This window comes from Colobus angolensis, unplaced genomic scaffold (genome assembly GCF_000951035.1).
Source record: "Colobus angolensis palliatus isolate OR3802 unplaced genomic scaffold, Cang.pa_1.0 Scaffold35, whole genome shotgun sequence".
Lineage (NCBI taxonomy): Eukaryota > Metazoa > Chordata > Mammalia > Primates > Cercopithecidae > Colobus > Colobus angolensis.
The window spans coordinates 4,043,829-4,061,094 of NW_012116821.1; the positions used below are offsets into that span (position 1 = coordinate 4,043,829).

A 17,266-nucleotide genomic window follows, 5' to 3' on the forward strand; every position below is an offset into this window, starting at 1 on the left:
ATGCTAAAATTATCCGGGTGTGGTGGCAGGTGCCTATAGTCCCAGCTACTCGGGAGGCTGAGGCAGGAGAATCACTTGAACCCGGGAGGTGGAGGCTGCAGTGAGCTGAGATTACACCACTGCACTCCAGCCTGGGTGACAGAGCAAGACTCCGTCTCAATACATACATACATACCTACATATATAATACATACATACATACATACAATACATAAATAATAATACATATGTACAGTACATACATACATACATACATACATAAATAACAAAAAATTAGCCAGCCATGGCGGCATGCATCCGTAGTCCCAGCTACTCAGGAGGCTGAGGCAAGAGAATCGCTTGAACCCAGGAGGCGGAGGTTGCAGTGAGCCGAGATAACGTCACTGCATTGCACTCCAGCCTAGGCGACAGAGCGAGACTCCGTCTCCCCAAAAAACCCAAAAAGCCTTCAACCCAGAAGAAATTAGCAGATTCTTGAAAACTGACAGAATTGAGATGTAAAGCCCCAGACATTGTAGTTAAGCCTTAGGTTCTCAAAGACCAATCCCAGCTTACATTTTTCTACAACTTAGATGCTTTTACAGAACACCCATGATAAACTGATGACACAATCTCTAGAAGTATGAAGTACACCCAGCCACCACCTCAGCCTTCACAAATGTGGAGCTTATGTCATGCACTGAATTTTTAGTTGTGCTGATGATAGACGTCAGAGTGGCAATGGCTGCATGTGTGGAATTATGACACTGAACAAGCAGGGCTCAGGGCATATTTTCAGAAAGCCATTTTCTTTGTCTCTTGCCACCCCTTAAATCATCATTTATTCTTTCAGAAAGTATTTATGAAGTCTCAGGTAGTCTCTGGGGTTAAAGCAGGAGGCAGGATGGATGACTTTCCTTCCCTCGTGGAGTTTGCACTAGTGGGGGAGACAGACAATAAAGCAGTAGTTATGGCCAGACGCAGTTGCTCAGCTCTTCTAATCCCAGCGCTTTGGGAGGCTGAGGCAGGAGGATCACTTGAGTCCAGGAGTTTAAGACAAGCCTGGGCAACATAGCGAGACCCCGTCTCTATAAAAAAGAAAATAGTAGTTATGAGTGAAGGGATAGAGGAAATGGTCTGGGACATGGTATTTGAGGGATCCTAGCATTGATGAGTGAGTCAGGAGCTGAGTGGGCAACGTCTTACTGGGTTTCCTCAAGTCGAGTCACACACACAGGCATATTCTGTAGGCTTGCGTGCATGCTTGAGTCATGACAGATTCCTTTGATCCAGTGATTCATAAATTAAATCATAGAACACTGCTCAGGGCTCGTGCATTAAGCCTTTTTATTTGCTTAAACACAAACACCATTGTGGCTTCACTGCGGCTTTTGCTGGGTCCAGGCGTGGCACCTCCTGATTCAGTGAGTGCTTTAAGAAGGGGGTGATGTGGGTGACACAGCCTGGGGCCAGCCTCCTTTCCAAGGAGCTTGCCAAGCTTTTCTGCCCCAGAGGGGCCCCTGTTCATAGATGCTACCTCCAAATGCTCAGAAACTTCTAGATTGGTTTGGATTAAGAAACTCATCCTTTAAAATATAAACAGCCCTTTTGGATGGTACAATCACTCATTATGAATTGCTTCATTATGATTGAATGATTCAGCTTTTTTATTACCTGGCAAGGCACTTGGAGCCTTGAGGCAATGAGATTTTCATCAGCAAAACAAAGTAATCTGGAAGAATGGGGTCCTCACAATGAGGACAGACCTGGGGCAGTGGAGGGGGTAGGGGGGGATTTGGGTGGTGAGGGGATGTGATAGCACAGGTTGGGGATAGGCAGCCAAGGAGAGAAATTCCAACGAGGAGGAAGTTTGCCCCACAGTTTTGCCATCACCCCACTCTGCACATCATCTCACCATTTGCCTGAAGGCCCCATGAGGAGTACCCACAGAAGAACCCAGAGCCACCCTGAGAGTTCCCACCACCAGGTCTCCTAGCCTTTGCTCCACGCAGGCAAGCAGCTCTACCAGGCGGGAGAGCCAGGCCCCCACCGCGAGACCTGTGGCAATTCCAGGGGACTTTCTGGCATTCCAGACCTAAGTGGAGTGGACCTGACTCTGCAGGACTCTAATTCAAGCAGGCCTGGCATCAGCAAGGACCCTCTCAGGTTAGAAGCAGGTTTTCAGTGAATCAGTGAGTCCGCAAGCCCCTCACTCAGCCCAGGTTCTGTGGCTGCCTAAAAGTCCACATGAACCCAGGTGGGCACCTGTGTGTTGTGAGACACAACAGCACAGCCATTTTGGTTTCAGCTTTTGGCAAACAGTGTGTATTTTGTACATGCCTAGAAACATTAAAATACCATGCCCATTTTGACAACAGTAGGAGTAATTGCTTACTTCTGCTTAGAAAATATAAAAGAGAAAAACAATGCTAAGCTTCTTTCTGTTTCAACCTCTAGATCTAAAATGATGGCCTGTGGAGTCCATCTGTCTTTTAGTTTATAGTAATGATCATTGGTAGGGGCTAATTGATATAACTTCCCTTGAAATCTGCTGGTTGGTGTTTTACCAGATGAAATCTATGCGAACAGCTTGATTTCTACTGTGATCGACAGCTGCAACTGCTCAGACTCCAGTGACATTGAACTGAGTGATGACTGGGCTGCCAAGAAATCTCCCAAAATCTCCAGAGCTAGCAAATCACCCAAACTCCCAAGGTAATCTCAGTCTTCGGGGTGACCGTCCTTTCTTGTGCCTCTGAATATGTGTGTTTGTGGCTGCAACAGAATCCCACTGAAACTGACCAGAAGAGTCAAAGAGCCACCTCCCTGCCTTTTCTTCCAGAAGATTCCAACTGGAATAATTACAACTTCTATTTGTTTTGTTTTGTTTTGTTTTGTTTTTCCTTTGGGATAGACAAAGACACCCAGTAGAAGTTTGCTAAACCCTCAGAACTTCTCTAGGTGTTAGCAACGATGGTGGGTGGCAGAGGGGTGGCCGTAGTTCCCAGGCTTATATGTTTTTTCTTATAGTTTGAGAAAAGGAATAAAAAGGTTCTCCAGTGGATGTAACATGTTGAAGAGAATGCCAGATAAGATGCCTGTAATGCTGGAGCCGGGCACAGTGGCTCACGCCTGTAATCCCAACACTTTGGGAGGCCGAGGCGGGTGGATCACGAGGTCAAGAGATGGAGACCATCCTGGTCAACATGGGGAAACCCTGTCTCTACTAAAAATACAAAAATTAGCCAAGCATGGTGCAGGCGCCTGTAGTCCCACCTACTCAGGAGGCTGAGGCGGAAGAATCACTTGAACCTGGGAAGCGGATGTTGCAGAGCCAAGATTGTGTCACTGCACTTCAGCCCGGCAATAGAGCGAGACTCCATCTCAAAAGACTAGATAGATAGATAGATAGATAGATAGATAGATAGATAGATAGATAGATAGATAGATATAAGATAGATATAGATAGATATAAGATAGATTAGATAAAGATAGATAAGATTGCTATAAGATGGATGAATGGTTTGGATAGATAAGATAGATTAGATAGATAAGATAGATTAGATAGATAGATAGATAGATAGATGCCCGTAATGCTGTAATTGGGAAACATCAACACATCACATCCACTGTAGAACCTTTTTCTTCACTAAGATTTCTAGTTTTAATTCTGTGATTTTTTTTTTTCTGATGCCATGAGAAGCTAAGGTATAAGTTACATACAGATACACATCTGTCCACATCGTAAACACCTAGCTCGTTGTACAGGGGCTATCCCAGTGTCTTCCCCCAAGTTCAAGATAAAGGACATGTCATCATCCCATAAGGTCCACCTGTGCTCCCTCCATTTGATACCCACTCCCTAGAAGTAATCACTGTTCTGACTTCTGTCATCAGCTTTGCTTGTTCTTGAACTTCATATAAATCGAGTCAAACGATATGTTCTCTTTGTATCTGGCTTTTTTTTTTCTAGTGTAATGATTTTGAGAGTCATTATGTTGTTGCATGTATCAGTAGTTTGTTTTTCTTTATTGCTCCATGGTATTCCATTGTAATGAGTATACTATAGCTAGTTTATTCTGTTTACCAATCAATGGATATTTGGTAGTTTCCAGTTTGAGGCTATCATGAACAAATCCATGACAAACATTCTTATACAAGTCTTTTTATGGACATGGGCACTCATTTCTCTTGGGTATAAACTTAGGAAAGGAGTTGCAGGGTCATGGGTTAAGTATATGTTAAAGTTTATTAGAAACTGCTGAGCAGTATTCCAGGGTGGCTGCACCCACATAAATCCCCACCAGCAATTTCTAAGAGAGTCCCAGTTTCTTCCATCCTCAGCAGCAGCTCTGTTGTCATTTTTTAGAAATAATTCGGCTGGGCATGGTGGCTCACGCCTGTAATCCCAGCAGTTTGGGAGGCCAAGACGGGCAGATCACGAGGTCAGGAGATCAAGACCATCCTGGCTAACACGGTGAAACCCCGTCTCTACTAAAACTAGCCGGGCGAGGCGGGTGCCTTTAGACCCAGCTACTTGGGAGGCTGAGGCAGGAGAATGGCGTAAACCCAGGAGGCGGAGCTTGCAGTGAGCTGAGATCCAGCCACTGCACTCCAGCCTGGGTGACAGAGTGAGACTCTGTCTCAAAAAAAAAAAAAAGAAAGAAATAATTCTACCTTGTTCTGGTAGGTGTAGTGGCATCTCATTTCAGTTTAATTCTGATGTCTCCAGTGATGGCTGCTGCTTAGTTTACATGTTTCTTAGCCACTTGGCTATCTTCTTCTTTTGTGAAGTGTCTGTTCAAGTCTTCTGTCCAGTTTATTATTGGGTTGTTTTATTGAGTTGTAAGAGTTCTTTCTTTTCGGTTTCTTTTTTTTTTTTTGAGAAGGAGTCTTGCTCTGTTGCCCAGCTGGAGTACAGTAGCATGATCTCGGCTCACTGCAACTTCCATCTCCTGGGTTCAAGTGACTCTCCTGCTTCAGCCTCCCGAGTAGCTGGGACTGCAGTCACGTGCCACCATGCCCAACTAATTTTTTGTATTTTTAATAGACATGGGGTTTCACCATATTGGCCAGGATGGTCTCGAACTCCTGACCTTGTGATCCGCCCACTTCGGCCTCCCTAAGTGCTGGGATTACAGGTGTGAGCCACCGCACCCAACCAGGAGTTCTTTCTTTCTTCTAGATTTGAATCCTTTGTCAGATATCTGTATGGCCATATAGTCCAGCATGTGGCATTCTTCTTTTGTGGTTAGTGCTTTCTGTGTCCTGTTCAGGATGTCTTTGGTTACCTAAGGTCATGGAGCCCTTCTTCAGTTCTCTTCCATCAGCTTTCTAGCTTTAGCTTTCATGCTTATGGATTAATTTTTGTGTTTGGTATGAATTAGAGGTAAATGCTCATTTTTTAAATATGCAGATATCCAGTTACTCTAGCAGTCTGATTGATGTCTTTTTTCATCTTTGTTCCAGAGCTTGTTAAAATTGCATGTAATATTATGAACTTTCCTATATTTCTAAAGTGCTTTTTTCCCATTACGTAAGCAGAGAGGACGTTTAATGCATGCAACTAAATCCTTCACCTTTAAACGCCCTCTTCGGGTTGCCATCTTGCTGTGGCTGGGCCTCCTCCTGCTGTCCTTTCCCCATTTGGACCCTTCACACAGCAGCCAGGCTAATTGTCCCAGATCATAGCTTTAGGGAGCTCAATCTGCCATCCTCCCATTCCTCAGGAGCCCAGAGTTTCTCATCAAGCTCAAAACCAGTATATATGAGACAATGCATTTTTTCATAGACTGTTTTAAACCTTACCATACTCATTTTAATCACACTGTCTTTGGGGTAGACTGTCATTAAACACGTGTGTCTCCATGTTATAAATAAAGGGACTGAGGAGTAGAGATACAACATGGGATCAAAAGGCAGCCAAAAAACTTTACTAATTTGATTTAAAGATTGCAGATGGTGAAATGCTAGATAAATTTGTTGAAATTCACACTGTTGCAGAAGAAATTAGAAAGATCACTGGCCTTAGGGTAAGAAATGACTTGTCCCACCTGCCGTTTTCCCAGGACTGATTGTGCAGGCCTCTGGCAGAAGGCCGTTTCCACACTTGCTCCAAGGCAGCGGAGAGTGAAAGACAGTTAATTATTTGAATTCCTTACAAATGGATCGCTGGATCTCATTTCAGTATATACTCAGTATATTTTGAGATGGGATCGTGCTCTGTCGCCCAGGCTCAAGTGGAGTTGTGTAATTGTAGCTCATTGCAACCTTGAATTCCTGGGCTCAAGCGATCCTCCTGCCTCAGCCTCCCAAGCAGCTGGGACTGCAGGTGTGTGCCACCACACCCAGTTTCTCAATATATTTTAAAATGTATATTATTCAATGTAAAGTTGTCATTCTTTCCTCATATTCATAAAGCAAAAGCAAGAGGAGAGCTTTGTTAAATTCGGGCACTGGCTGCAGGGTGAGAACCCAACACCCAGGCTGGCTGTCCAGAAAAAGAAAGGAGTGCCGGAGTCAGGGCCATGCTCACTATTCCCACCGCAAGTGCCTGACCCCTCCTGGCCTTGCCTCCCCAGGATCAGCATCGAGGCCCGCAAGTCCCCCAAGCTGCCCCGGGCTGCTCAGGAGCTCTCCCGGTCCCCGCGGTTGCCCCTGCGCAAGCCCTCTGTGGGCTCGCCCAGCCTGACTCGGAGAGAGTTTCCTTTTGAAGACATCACTCAGGTAGGAGCCCGCAGCTGCCCTGCCTCGCTCCCCTCCTCCTGGGGTCTATGCCCAGAGGGCCCCTTCCTACCTGCTGCCTGCCCTGCTCACTGCCACCATGGGCCCCTGAGCTCTGCTCCACATCCTGCACACCACCTGCTACCTCAGGAGTCGCCCTCAGGTGGAGCTCTGGCTTCTCCACCTGTGCCTCTCAGCGAGTTCTGATCTTGCAGTCACTGTGGGAGAGAACCTCCCACTTCCCATCACAGCTCCCACCGTCCAGCCCTGCCTGTCTTTCCCTCCTGGCTCCTCAGTGCCCCCTCACCCTCCAGGTGCTGTAGCCACACCTGATTCTCACCTGCCCCGTGCTTTGCCCTGCCTAGATTGTCACCATGCCACCTCCTCATCCTCGTTTCTGCCCCATGCTTCCAGATGGAACTCCACCACTACCTCTGCTGTGAAGGCCTCCTGCCCTGGCTTAGCTGGGAGGGGCCAACACACCTGGTGTAGAGCTACCTTATGACATTGCTCAGTGACTTCTTTATATACAGATCATTACAAGCTTTATCTCCTCCATCAGGTTATAAGCTCCTTAAGGGGCTGTATTTTGTCCATCTTTATTTTTGCCCTTGCATACATACCTTGGGCGTAATAATTTCTTAAATTTTAAAAAATTTAATTGAATGAGAAAACAGATGATAGGTGGTAGTTTCAGGACATCCTGGTATCAGTGCAACCGATGTTTTCAGGAGAAATATCAAGGATAAAAATGGATTCAGAGTTAGATCCCTTTCTAGGCTTCTTTAAATCACACACCTATGGACATACTGGGACACACCCCCACCTTTCCCCCAGCTCGATGCACCCCCACTTACTGCTGCCTGCCTGACTGCCCTCGTTCTGCCCTTGTTAGCTTCTGATCTTGGAAATGGTAGATGAGTTAGAGAATGGGTGTTTCTTGCAGTGTACACTCGTGGTTTGTTAAGTAATAAATATTAACATTCTTACTAAGTGACCAATTGAAAATATGGAAATAGATTGTGATTCTTCTTTTTTCTTTTCTTCCCCCACCACAGCACAACTATCTTGCTCAGGTCACGTCTAATATCTGGGGAACCAAATTTAAGATTGTGGGCTTGGCTGCTTTCCTGCCAACCAACCTCGGTGCAGGTAAAAATCACGTCCTGTTCTCTCACTGTCCCGGTTGGAACAAACTAAAACGTCCAGTTTTCACCTTTAGTGGTTTAAAATAGAAGATGAGCTTTTAAGACAGCAAAAGATTAGCATGTATTTTACCTCTAACCCTTAACTTCGCCACAACGATTTCACAAAAATCAGAATTCTCACATAGGCTTTTTGCCAGTGGCATTTTTTAATCTTTTAACTTTTGTTTTGAGACAGTGTCTTGCCCAGGCTGGAGTGTAGTGACATGATCACAGCTCACTGCAGCCTAGACCTGGGCTCAAGCGATCCTCCTGCCTCAGCCCCCAAATTAGCTGGGACTACAGGTTCGCGTCACCATGCCCGGCTAATTTTTGTATTTTTTTTGTAGAGACAGGGTTTCACCACGTTGTCCATGCTGGTCTCAAACTCCTGAGCTCAAACAATTTGCCCACCTCAACCTTCCAAAGTGCTGGGATTACAGGCATGAGCTACCACACCTGGTCGCCAGTGGCATTTTCATTTTTTGCTATAAGCCCTGACTTATAAAAAAAATAGAAATATAAAAATGATAGGAATAGCCAAAATTTGACTTCTAGGCCTTTTGCTGTGGGCGGATTTTTGGTAAACTCCTGAAGAAAGTGGAGAAGAAAGCTTTGGAGACTATAAGAAGTTAGCTAAGGCCGGGCGCAGTGGCTCACGCCTATAATCCCAGCACTTTGGGAGGACAAGGCGGGCAGATCACCTGAGTTTGGGACTTCGAGACCAGCCTGACCAACATGGAGAAACCCTGTCTCTTCTAAAACTACAAAATTAGCCGGGCATGATGGTGCATGCCTATAATACTAGCTACTTGGGAGGCTGAGGTAGGAGAATCACTTGAACCCGTGGGACAGAGGTTGCTGTGAGCTGAGATCATGCCACTGCACTCCAGCCTGGGCAACACGAGCGAAACTGTGTCTCTAAATAAATAAATAAATAAAAAACAGGTTAGCTGACTATTGGTACAATTCTTAGTGGTAAATTTTTATAAATTTCATTTCTCAATACCAGATAAATAGCCTGTCCATGGCAAGTTTGAAACATAGAGGAAAACTGAGCCAACGAAGTAAAAGCCGGGCCAGAACACGAACATGTATTCTGATCTGCCCTCCTGCCCAAATGAATTGCAGTACCGTGTCATATTTACCCCAGAGACAGTAATGACATGAAAATGGCAGAAGGTCCATTCCAGAGCAGCTTCCTTCTGTTGAGGAGGTCCCTATGTGAGCTGAGGAGCTGTGTTGCTCCCCGCATCTTCCCCGTTGCTGAATCATTGCATGCTGTACACCTCTGTCTGCAAGGCCAGCTCAACCAGAGGGGCTATGGCCCTGCATTTTGAGTGTGCTATGTGTAACCTACTAAAAATGGTTTTTGAAAAATTCTGAATCTGTGTATGAGTTGTATGAAGCAACTCATACACAGATGTTTTAAAATAAATTATTATTACAGATTAGATGTTAGAAAGACCTATTGCTATAAGGAATCTCAGATTTTTTAAATAGCACTACATTTGAGTTTTTCATTTTGAAGTATCTGAGCTCAAAGAAAAAGAGGAATAAAATGTAAACATAAAACCGACTTAGGGAATCACAATGGACCATCCCTGTACATAGTGCAAGTAAATCTTATAATATTTTCAACAACCTGGAAACTCTCTGATGACCACAAAGGCCTGTTGTTCAGTTACTTGTTTGTGCCCTATTGATAGATAAGGTTGATTTTTAATAACCACTGTTTGACTATTGTGATTATTCCCACATTAGTAAGCTGAGAACTTAGCCATCTGCCTGTGGTAAATATTGAAAAAGGGAATGGAAGTGAGAATTTACTTAATGGGTCTTTTCATTCTCAGATGTTGAGTAGGTCCACCAATAAGCCAGTAAAGATCGTACAATGAGAGAGCATGTGAGCACCTTTGAGACAAATGATGGTCTTTTTTTGAGGGGTGCGGGGAGATAGGGCCTGGCTCTGTCACCCATGCTAGAGTGCAGTGGCGCCACCCCAGCTCGCTGCAGCCTCAAGCTCCTGTGCTCAAGTGATTCTCCCACCTCCGCCTGTACTAGCTAGGACTGTAGACAAAGTACATGCCACCATGCCCAGCTAATTTTTAAAAATTTTTGGTAGAGATAGGACTTCACTGTTTTGTCCAGGCTAGTCTTAAACTCTTGGCTTCAAGCCATCCCCCCATCTTGGCCTCTCAAAGTGCTGGGATTACAGGTGTGAGCTACCATGCCCAGCCTGACCTTTTTAAAAATACCATTGTAGTCCATAGAGCTACTTTGTCAAGTTATAAGAAATTTCCACTTGATTCTATTAATACTAGAGAACAGAAATTAACTATTGGATACTAGAAGATATGTTGTATATGGTACCCCATTAAATAATCTTTTCAAAGACAGTATATGGCCCTCTAGTGAACGTAAAAAGTGAGTGCTGTTCCCCAGGTTGGATAATTTGTTTTCTTCAATTAGAATGATCTGGCCCATGAAATTTTTTTATTTTGAATTTTTGGCATTTTAACAATACACAGTAGATTTTACAAAATTCACAAGATTCAGAGGGGGTCTACAATAAAAATCTCTGTCATTCTCACCATCAGCCACCTAGTTTTCTTTCCTGGAGGTAACTGATGGTCTTTTTCTAATCCCTCCTAGAATTTTTTTTAAATTGCTTTGTCAATGTGAACAACAAATAATAGCACTTTAATGCATTCATTCTTAAGTCATATGAAACCACACAGAATTTTTAAACCAAAATTCATATTCTCTTTCCTTTGTGGGCAAGAGAGATAAACACATGCATGGGGCCTTTCCTACTGTTGGGCGGGAGAAGTTACCTTAGCCCATACCAGTCCATGGGCCAGCCCTGCAAAGATGCTTAGACAAAGGAGGCCTGCTGTGCCACAGGCATGCTGCAGGTCAGCCGCTAAGTGTTAAGGTGACCGCCATGGAGCTAGAATAAAGAAGCTTTGTGCTACCTGTCTCACAGGAGAGACTACTGAACACAAAAGCAAGTTCACAGGGCAGTTTCACCCCGACTTTAACTACTGTGAAACTTAAATTTAGATTCATTATATTTAAACTTACTTTGTCTCCTTTAAATATTTTAGTTGCAATCTGGGCCTTCTCCTAAATGTCCCTGTTATTCAAATTAAATCTTGAGGTTTTAAAAAAAACTGTGTGGAAATTCCCTATAAATCTCTATCTTGATGATTAGATTAAAATTGAAAGCCAAGCTCCAGCTGAAATGAAGACTGTGTTTTATTCCTACATGAAACCATGCACCCCCCACCCCATCTCAACATTGCTTTCACACGGTTCCTGGGTTGCTCAAGCTTCCCTTGTTTGGCACTCTGGTTGTCACAACTATTTCCATTCAATCATCCTTCTGATTGCAAATGAGGTTTTTGAAAAATACGTTTTTATACCCTAGCTCATTCCAAAAGAAATGATTTGTGTCTAAAATGTTTTTGCCATTTGAAATGTGTAGTTCTGTAGACAATCCACTGGCAAGGAGGCCAAGCTAGACCAGGAATCTGCTGTTACTGAATCCAGAACCATGGCTAGTATGGTCGCACTGAGTACTAGGGAGAAATGAAGAGCTCCTCTCAGCCTCTGGACCCTGCCTACACAGATCTGTCTTCTGATGGCAGGGAAACTGCAGTGTGCTCTTCTTCCTGTGACTCTCTTGACACTTTGGCTCTGCTCTGGTGTGTCTCTGTTAACTGTATCCTTCTTTTTCCCCACCAGTAATCTATAAAACCAGCCTCCTGCATCTCCAGCCGCGGCAGATGACCATTTATCTCCCAGAAGTTCGGAAAATTTCCATGGACTATATTAATTTACCTGTCTTCAACCCAAATGTTTTCAGTGAAGATGAAGATGATTTACCAGGTGTGTTCACATACATCAACTTGTTTGTCACGGTCCCTCTGTCAGTGGATCGTGCAAGGGGAACAGAGTGGCAAGTTGTTGAGGTTTCGGTCTGCTCCCTAGGTTTGGAAAAGGTATCCCTGCTTCAGTAAGGTTGGTAGATGTGATGGCTTGTCCCAGGGGAAAAGTCACAGGTTGGCACCAGTGTTGGCAGGAGGGGGGCTGCTGGAGCACAGATGGTTACAGTGGCAGTGGTGCCTTGTGTTTGTGGAGCACAGTTCTGCCATCTTGCTTTATCCTCACAGCTATCCTCTTAGTCATGTGTCTGGATTCAGGTAAGTTAGTGGGACTGATTGGGACTAAATAAAATCAGAACTGAGACCCAGTCTCATTGATCAAGGCCAGCCTTCATCCTTTCAATCCCTGCTGAGATACTGTCTCACTCCAGCATTCCCGTGGCGCCCACAGAGTCTGGTTTCTCAAATCTGCCCTGTGTCCAGGACACAAAAGCCTTTACCTGTAACCACCTCTCTTCCACCGCAACCACATGTCTCTGTGCACAGGGGCCTGGCCTGAGTTCAAGATAAAATCTGGTATACGATTTTTAAATTCCAGTTTTCAAATGGTAAATATCAATATATATAGCATCTTAAGTTAATGTGTTTCCCGGCAGGGGGATTCTTAAAGGATCCTATTTTGATTAATGGATTACAGTGAATTCCAGTTAGTCTGGCCAGTTAGTTGTGTGTAACTATTTCAGTTGCTAGAGGGTACTTGAAAATAACTTGCTTTTCTAAGTAAAAGACCACCTGAGATTTTATAGATACACAGACTCCTCTACTTCAACTAAGCAGGGCTCTGGAAGTCTCCAGTTTCTGAGCTAGAGGAACCCGGACATGGACCATGACTTCTCCAGTATCTGGATGTCTGTGACCCGAGGGACTGGTTCTCGCAGTGGACATAGAGGGCCACCCATTCCAGCTCGGGCCCTGCTCCTCAGTTGGGCTCTGAACTTGAGGGAATTGTTTACCTTCTCTCAGCCCAGTCTTTTTACCTGAAAAGAATGGTTTCTACTGCACTTTCCAACAATAGCCATCTTGCTTCTCTGATGATGGCCTCTCCTGCATGGGTGAGCAAATCTCCTAGGCTTATGTGGTCCTAATAGGCCAAGCTTACAACCACATAAATACCTGTAGTTTGGTGAAGCCTCCCATAGCTGAGCTTTCTAGTGCATCCCCTTCTACTTCAGAATCTTGGAATTAGAAGTATCTTTTAAACTTTCTCCTTAACGCTTTCCCTGTTCTCCCAAAATGCGACGAATACAGCCCTCTCCAAGGTTCAGCTGTTGCTGCTGTTGTCCTTATTGTCTGTGGTTCCCAATGAGAGGAGGGAACATATTGTCTCAGGGATTACATTTAATGACAGTGACTCAGCGAAGAGGCTCTTCTTCCTTAAAGGGGAAGATGCCTGCCATCAGTGTTTCATACAGACGAGAGAGCTTCTCGAAGAGGCATCTGAACAGGAATGACAGGAAACCTGAGACAGACCCAAATTTGTGCGGCCAGGGGAGAGTTATGTCTCCCTAGGAGACCCCCAAGGAAGGGCCAGCTTAGCTTTTGATAAACTGACTGGCTTGATTCTGTAGTTCTTTTGATGAAAAGTCAGCCAGTGTCACATTTCCTAATCATGGACTAGCTGCCACATAGTACTTACACCATGCCTCAGATTTCTGGATCAGTGGCACTTTTCTCTAAGGGAAATGCCACAGGGTAGCACAATGGGCGTAGAGGAACCAATTGCAGAGTGCTCAGTGTGCACTTTAAACAGGGCCATGCAGACAGTGGCTCTGAGCACCTGTCTCTAGATCGCTGTTCAAACACACGCTCTGTTAAACTCTCACTGTGTACAAATAGGATATATTTATAGGGTTTAATTCAGCGTGGTTCTACCTTACATACTATTTGAAATGCTAAAAAGCAGATAAAGGTCAGGCGTGATGGCTCACACCTGTAGTCCCAGCCCGTTGGGAGGCGAGGTGGCTGGATCACCGGAGGTCAGGAGTTGGGGACCAGCCTGGCCAACAAGGCAAAACCCCATCTCTACTAAAAATACAAAAATTAGCTGGGCGTGGTGGTGTGCGTCTATAGTCCCAGCTTCTGGGGAGGCTGAGGCAGGAGAATCAGTTGAACCCAGGAGGTGGAGGTTGCAGTGAGCCGAAATCATGCCACTGCATGCCTGGGCGACAGAGCAAGACCCTGTCTGAAAAAAAAAAAAAAAATTAGGAAATGATCCTTCATGTGATACTCAGATTCACTAGAAGATGCTTTTCATTGTTTTTTCTACTACAGTTTACATGGTTCTATTTACAGAAATCTAATATGCATACATTTCTTATACACATCTCTTGCGTGACACTTGCCACACTATCCATCCCATAATCATGAATAGACCTAATTCAGAGACCTAGGCACTGCGAGTCCTCAGTGGAGGTTTTTCCTGTACCATTGCCCTCTTCTTGCGTAAAAGGGTGGGCATTTTATGAATATCACCAGTAAAAAGCTTCTTCAGACATTTAATTATCTGTGATGGTGCCATTGAGGCACTGGCGCCAAGTTTAGAAGGTTCAAAAGTGAGCTAGTTGAAAAGTTATAACAGTACCCTTAGCTAACAGACAAGCAGCAGGCTGCCCTCAAGAACCCATCTCACTTGTGTGAGCAGGCCAGCTTTCCCCAAGCAGACATGTCTCTGTCTCTGGCAATTGCATTTTGTTTACAGAAGGAGACTGGATGAGTCCAGATGTATTACTTATCCTGATCCAGTTTAATGGCAGTGTTTTTGTAAGCAGTTCCTTTTTCTAATTTTCTTCCAGTGACGGGAGCATCTGGTGTCCCTGAGAACAGCCCACCTTGTACCGTGAACATCCCTATTGCACCGATCCACAGCTCAGCTCAGGCTATGTCCCCCACGCAGAGCATAGGGCTGGTGCAGTCCCTACTGGCCAATCAGAATGTGCAGCTAGATGTCCTGACCAACCAGACGACAGCTGTAGGAGCAGCAGAACATGCAGGTGACAGTGCCACCCAGTACCCAGTCTCCAACCGGTACTCCAGTCCTGGACAGGTGATTTTCGGAAGCGTGGAAATGGGCCGCATCATTCAGAACCCCCCTCCACTGTCCCTGCCTCCCCCGCCGCAGGGGCCCATGCAGCTGTCCACAGTGGGCCATGGAGACCGAGACCATGAACACCTGCAGAAGTCAGCCAAGGCCCTGCGGCCAACACCGCAGCTGGCAGCTGAGGGGGACGCAGTGGTTTTCAGTGCCCCCCAGGAGGTCCAAGTGACAAAGATGAACCCTCCACCCCCGTACCCAGGAACCATCCCCGCTGCCCCCACCACAGCAGCACCCCCGCCCCCTCTGCCGCCCCCACAGCCACCAGTAGATGTGTGCCTGAAGAAGGGCGACTTCTCCCTCTACCCCACGTCAGTGCACTACCAGACCCCCCTGGGCTATGAGAGGATCACCACCTTTGACAGCAGTGGCAACGTGGAGGAGGTGTGCCGGCCCCGCACCCGGATGCTGTGCTCCCAGAACACCTACACCCTCCCCGGCCCGGGTAGCTCCGCCACCTTGAGGCTCACAGCTACTGAGAAGAAAGTCCCCCAGCCCTGCAGCAGTGCCACCCTGAACCGCCTGACCGTCCCTCGCTACTCCATCCCCACCGGGGACCCACCCCCATATCCCGAAATTGCCAGCCAACTGGCCCAGGGGCGGGGGGCTGCCCAGAGGTCCGACAATAGCCTCATCCACGCTACCCTGCGGAGGAACAACCGTGAGGCTGCGCTCAAGATGGCCCAGCTGGCTGACAGCCCGCGGGCCCCCCTGCAGCCCCTGGCCAAGCCCAAGGGCGGGCCCGGGGGGGTGGTGACACAGCTCCCAGCGCGGCCCCCACCTGCCCTGTACACCTGCAGTCAGTGCAGTGGCACAGGGCCCAGCTCACAGCCTGGAGCCTCCCTGGCCCATACCGCCAGCACCTCCCCATTGGCCTCCCAGTCCTCCTACAGCCTCCTGAGCCCACCCGACAGCGCCCGTGACCGCACCGACTACGTCAACTCCGCCTTCACAGAGGACGAGGCCCTGTCCCAGCACTGTCAGCTTGAGAAGCCCCTGAGGCACCCTTCCCTTCCTGAAGCTGCTGTCACCCTGAAACGGCCACCCCCTTACCAGTGGGACCCCATGCTGGGTGAGGACGTTTGGGTTCCTCAAGAAAGGACAGCACAGACTTCAGGGCCCAACCCCTTAAAACTGTCCCCTCTGATGCTGAGTCAGGGCCAGCACCTGGATGTGTCCCGACTGCCCTTCATCTCCCCCAAGTCTCCTGCCAGCCCCACTGCCACTTTCCAAACAGGCTATGGGATGGGAGTGCCATATCCTGGAAGCTATAACAACCCCCCTTTGCCTGGAGTGCAGGCTCCCTGCTCTCCCAAAGATGCCCTGTCCCCAACACAGTTTGCACAACAGGAGCCTGCTGTGGTCCTTCAGCCAGTGTACCCGCCTAGCCTCTCCTATTGCACCCTGCCCCCCATGTACCCAGGAAGCAGCACGTGCTCTAGTTTACAGCTGCCACCTGTCGCCTTGCACCCATGGAGTTCCTACAGCGCCTGCCCACCCGTGCAGAACCCCCAGGGCACTCTCCCCCCAAAGCCACACTTGGTGGTGGAGAAGCCGCTTGTGTCCCCACCACCTGCCGAACTCCAAAGCCACATGGGCACAGAGGTGATGGTAGAGACTGCCGACAGCTTCCAGGAAGTCCTCTCCCTGACCGAAAGCCCAGTCCCCCAGCGGACAGAAAAATTTGGAAAGAAGAACCGGAAGCGCCTGGACAGCCGAGCAGAAGAAGGCAGCGTTCAGGCCATCACTGAGGGCAAAGTGAAGAAGGAGGCTAGGACTTTGAGTGACTTTAATTCCCTTATCTCCAGCCCACACTTGGGGAGAGAGAAGAAGAAAGTGAAGAGTCAGAAAGACCAACTGAAGTCAAAGAAGTTAAATAAGACAAACGAGTTCCAGGACAGCTCCGAGAGTGAGCCTGAGCTGTTCATCAGTGGGGATGAGCTCATGAACCAGAGCCAGGGCAGCAGAAAGGGCTGGAAGAGCAAGCGCGCCCCACGGGCTGCTGGCGAGCTGGAGGAGGCCAAGTGCCGGCGGGCCAGTGAGAAGGAGGACGGGCGGCTGGGCAGCCAAGGCTTTGTGTATGTGATGGCCAACAAGCAGCCGCTGTGGAACGAGGCCACCCAGGTCTACCAGCTGGACTTCGGGGGGCGGGTGACCCAGGAGTCTGCCAAGAACTTCCAGATTGAGTTAGAGGGGCGGCAGGTAAGACCTCAGACTGGGTGGCGCTGTGGGCCCAGGAGGCGAGGGCATCAGTGCCTCCGCCTTCAAGGAGCATTTTTCAGAAGGCCAAATGGGAAATGTGGAAAACAACGAATACCTCTTAGGTGGAGCTCACGGGG

General features: G+C 47.2%; 1 protein-coding gene across 1 annotated transcript in view; it reads left to right on the plus strand.

Annotated features, from left to right (window-relative positions):
• Nucleotides 1-17,266, plus strand: part of TULP4 (tubby like protein 4) — a 219,632-nt gene that overhangs the window by 194,857 nt on the left and 7,509 nt on the right. Inside the window, exons 10-14 of the mRNA XM_011952762.1 lie at nt 2,550-2,694; nt 6,561-6,705; nt 7,761-7,854; nt 11,637-11,780; nt 14,629-17,129. Coding sequence (XP_011808152.1) covers nt 2,550-2,694; nt 6,561-6,705; nt 7,761-7,854; nt 11,637-11,780; nt 14,629-17,129 — 3,029 coding nt within the window. The remainder of the gene's footprint in view (nt 1-2,549; nt 2,695-6,560; nt 6,706-7,760; nt 7,855-11,636; nt 11,781-14,628; nt 17,130-17,266) is intronic.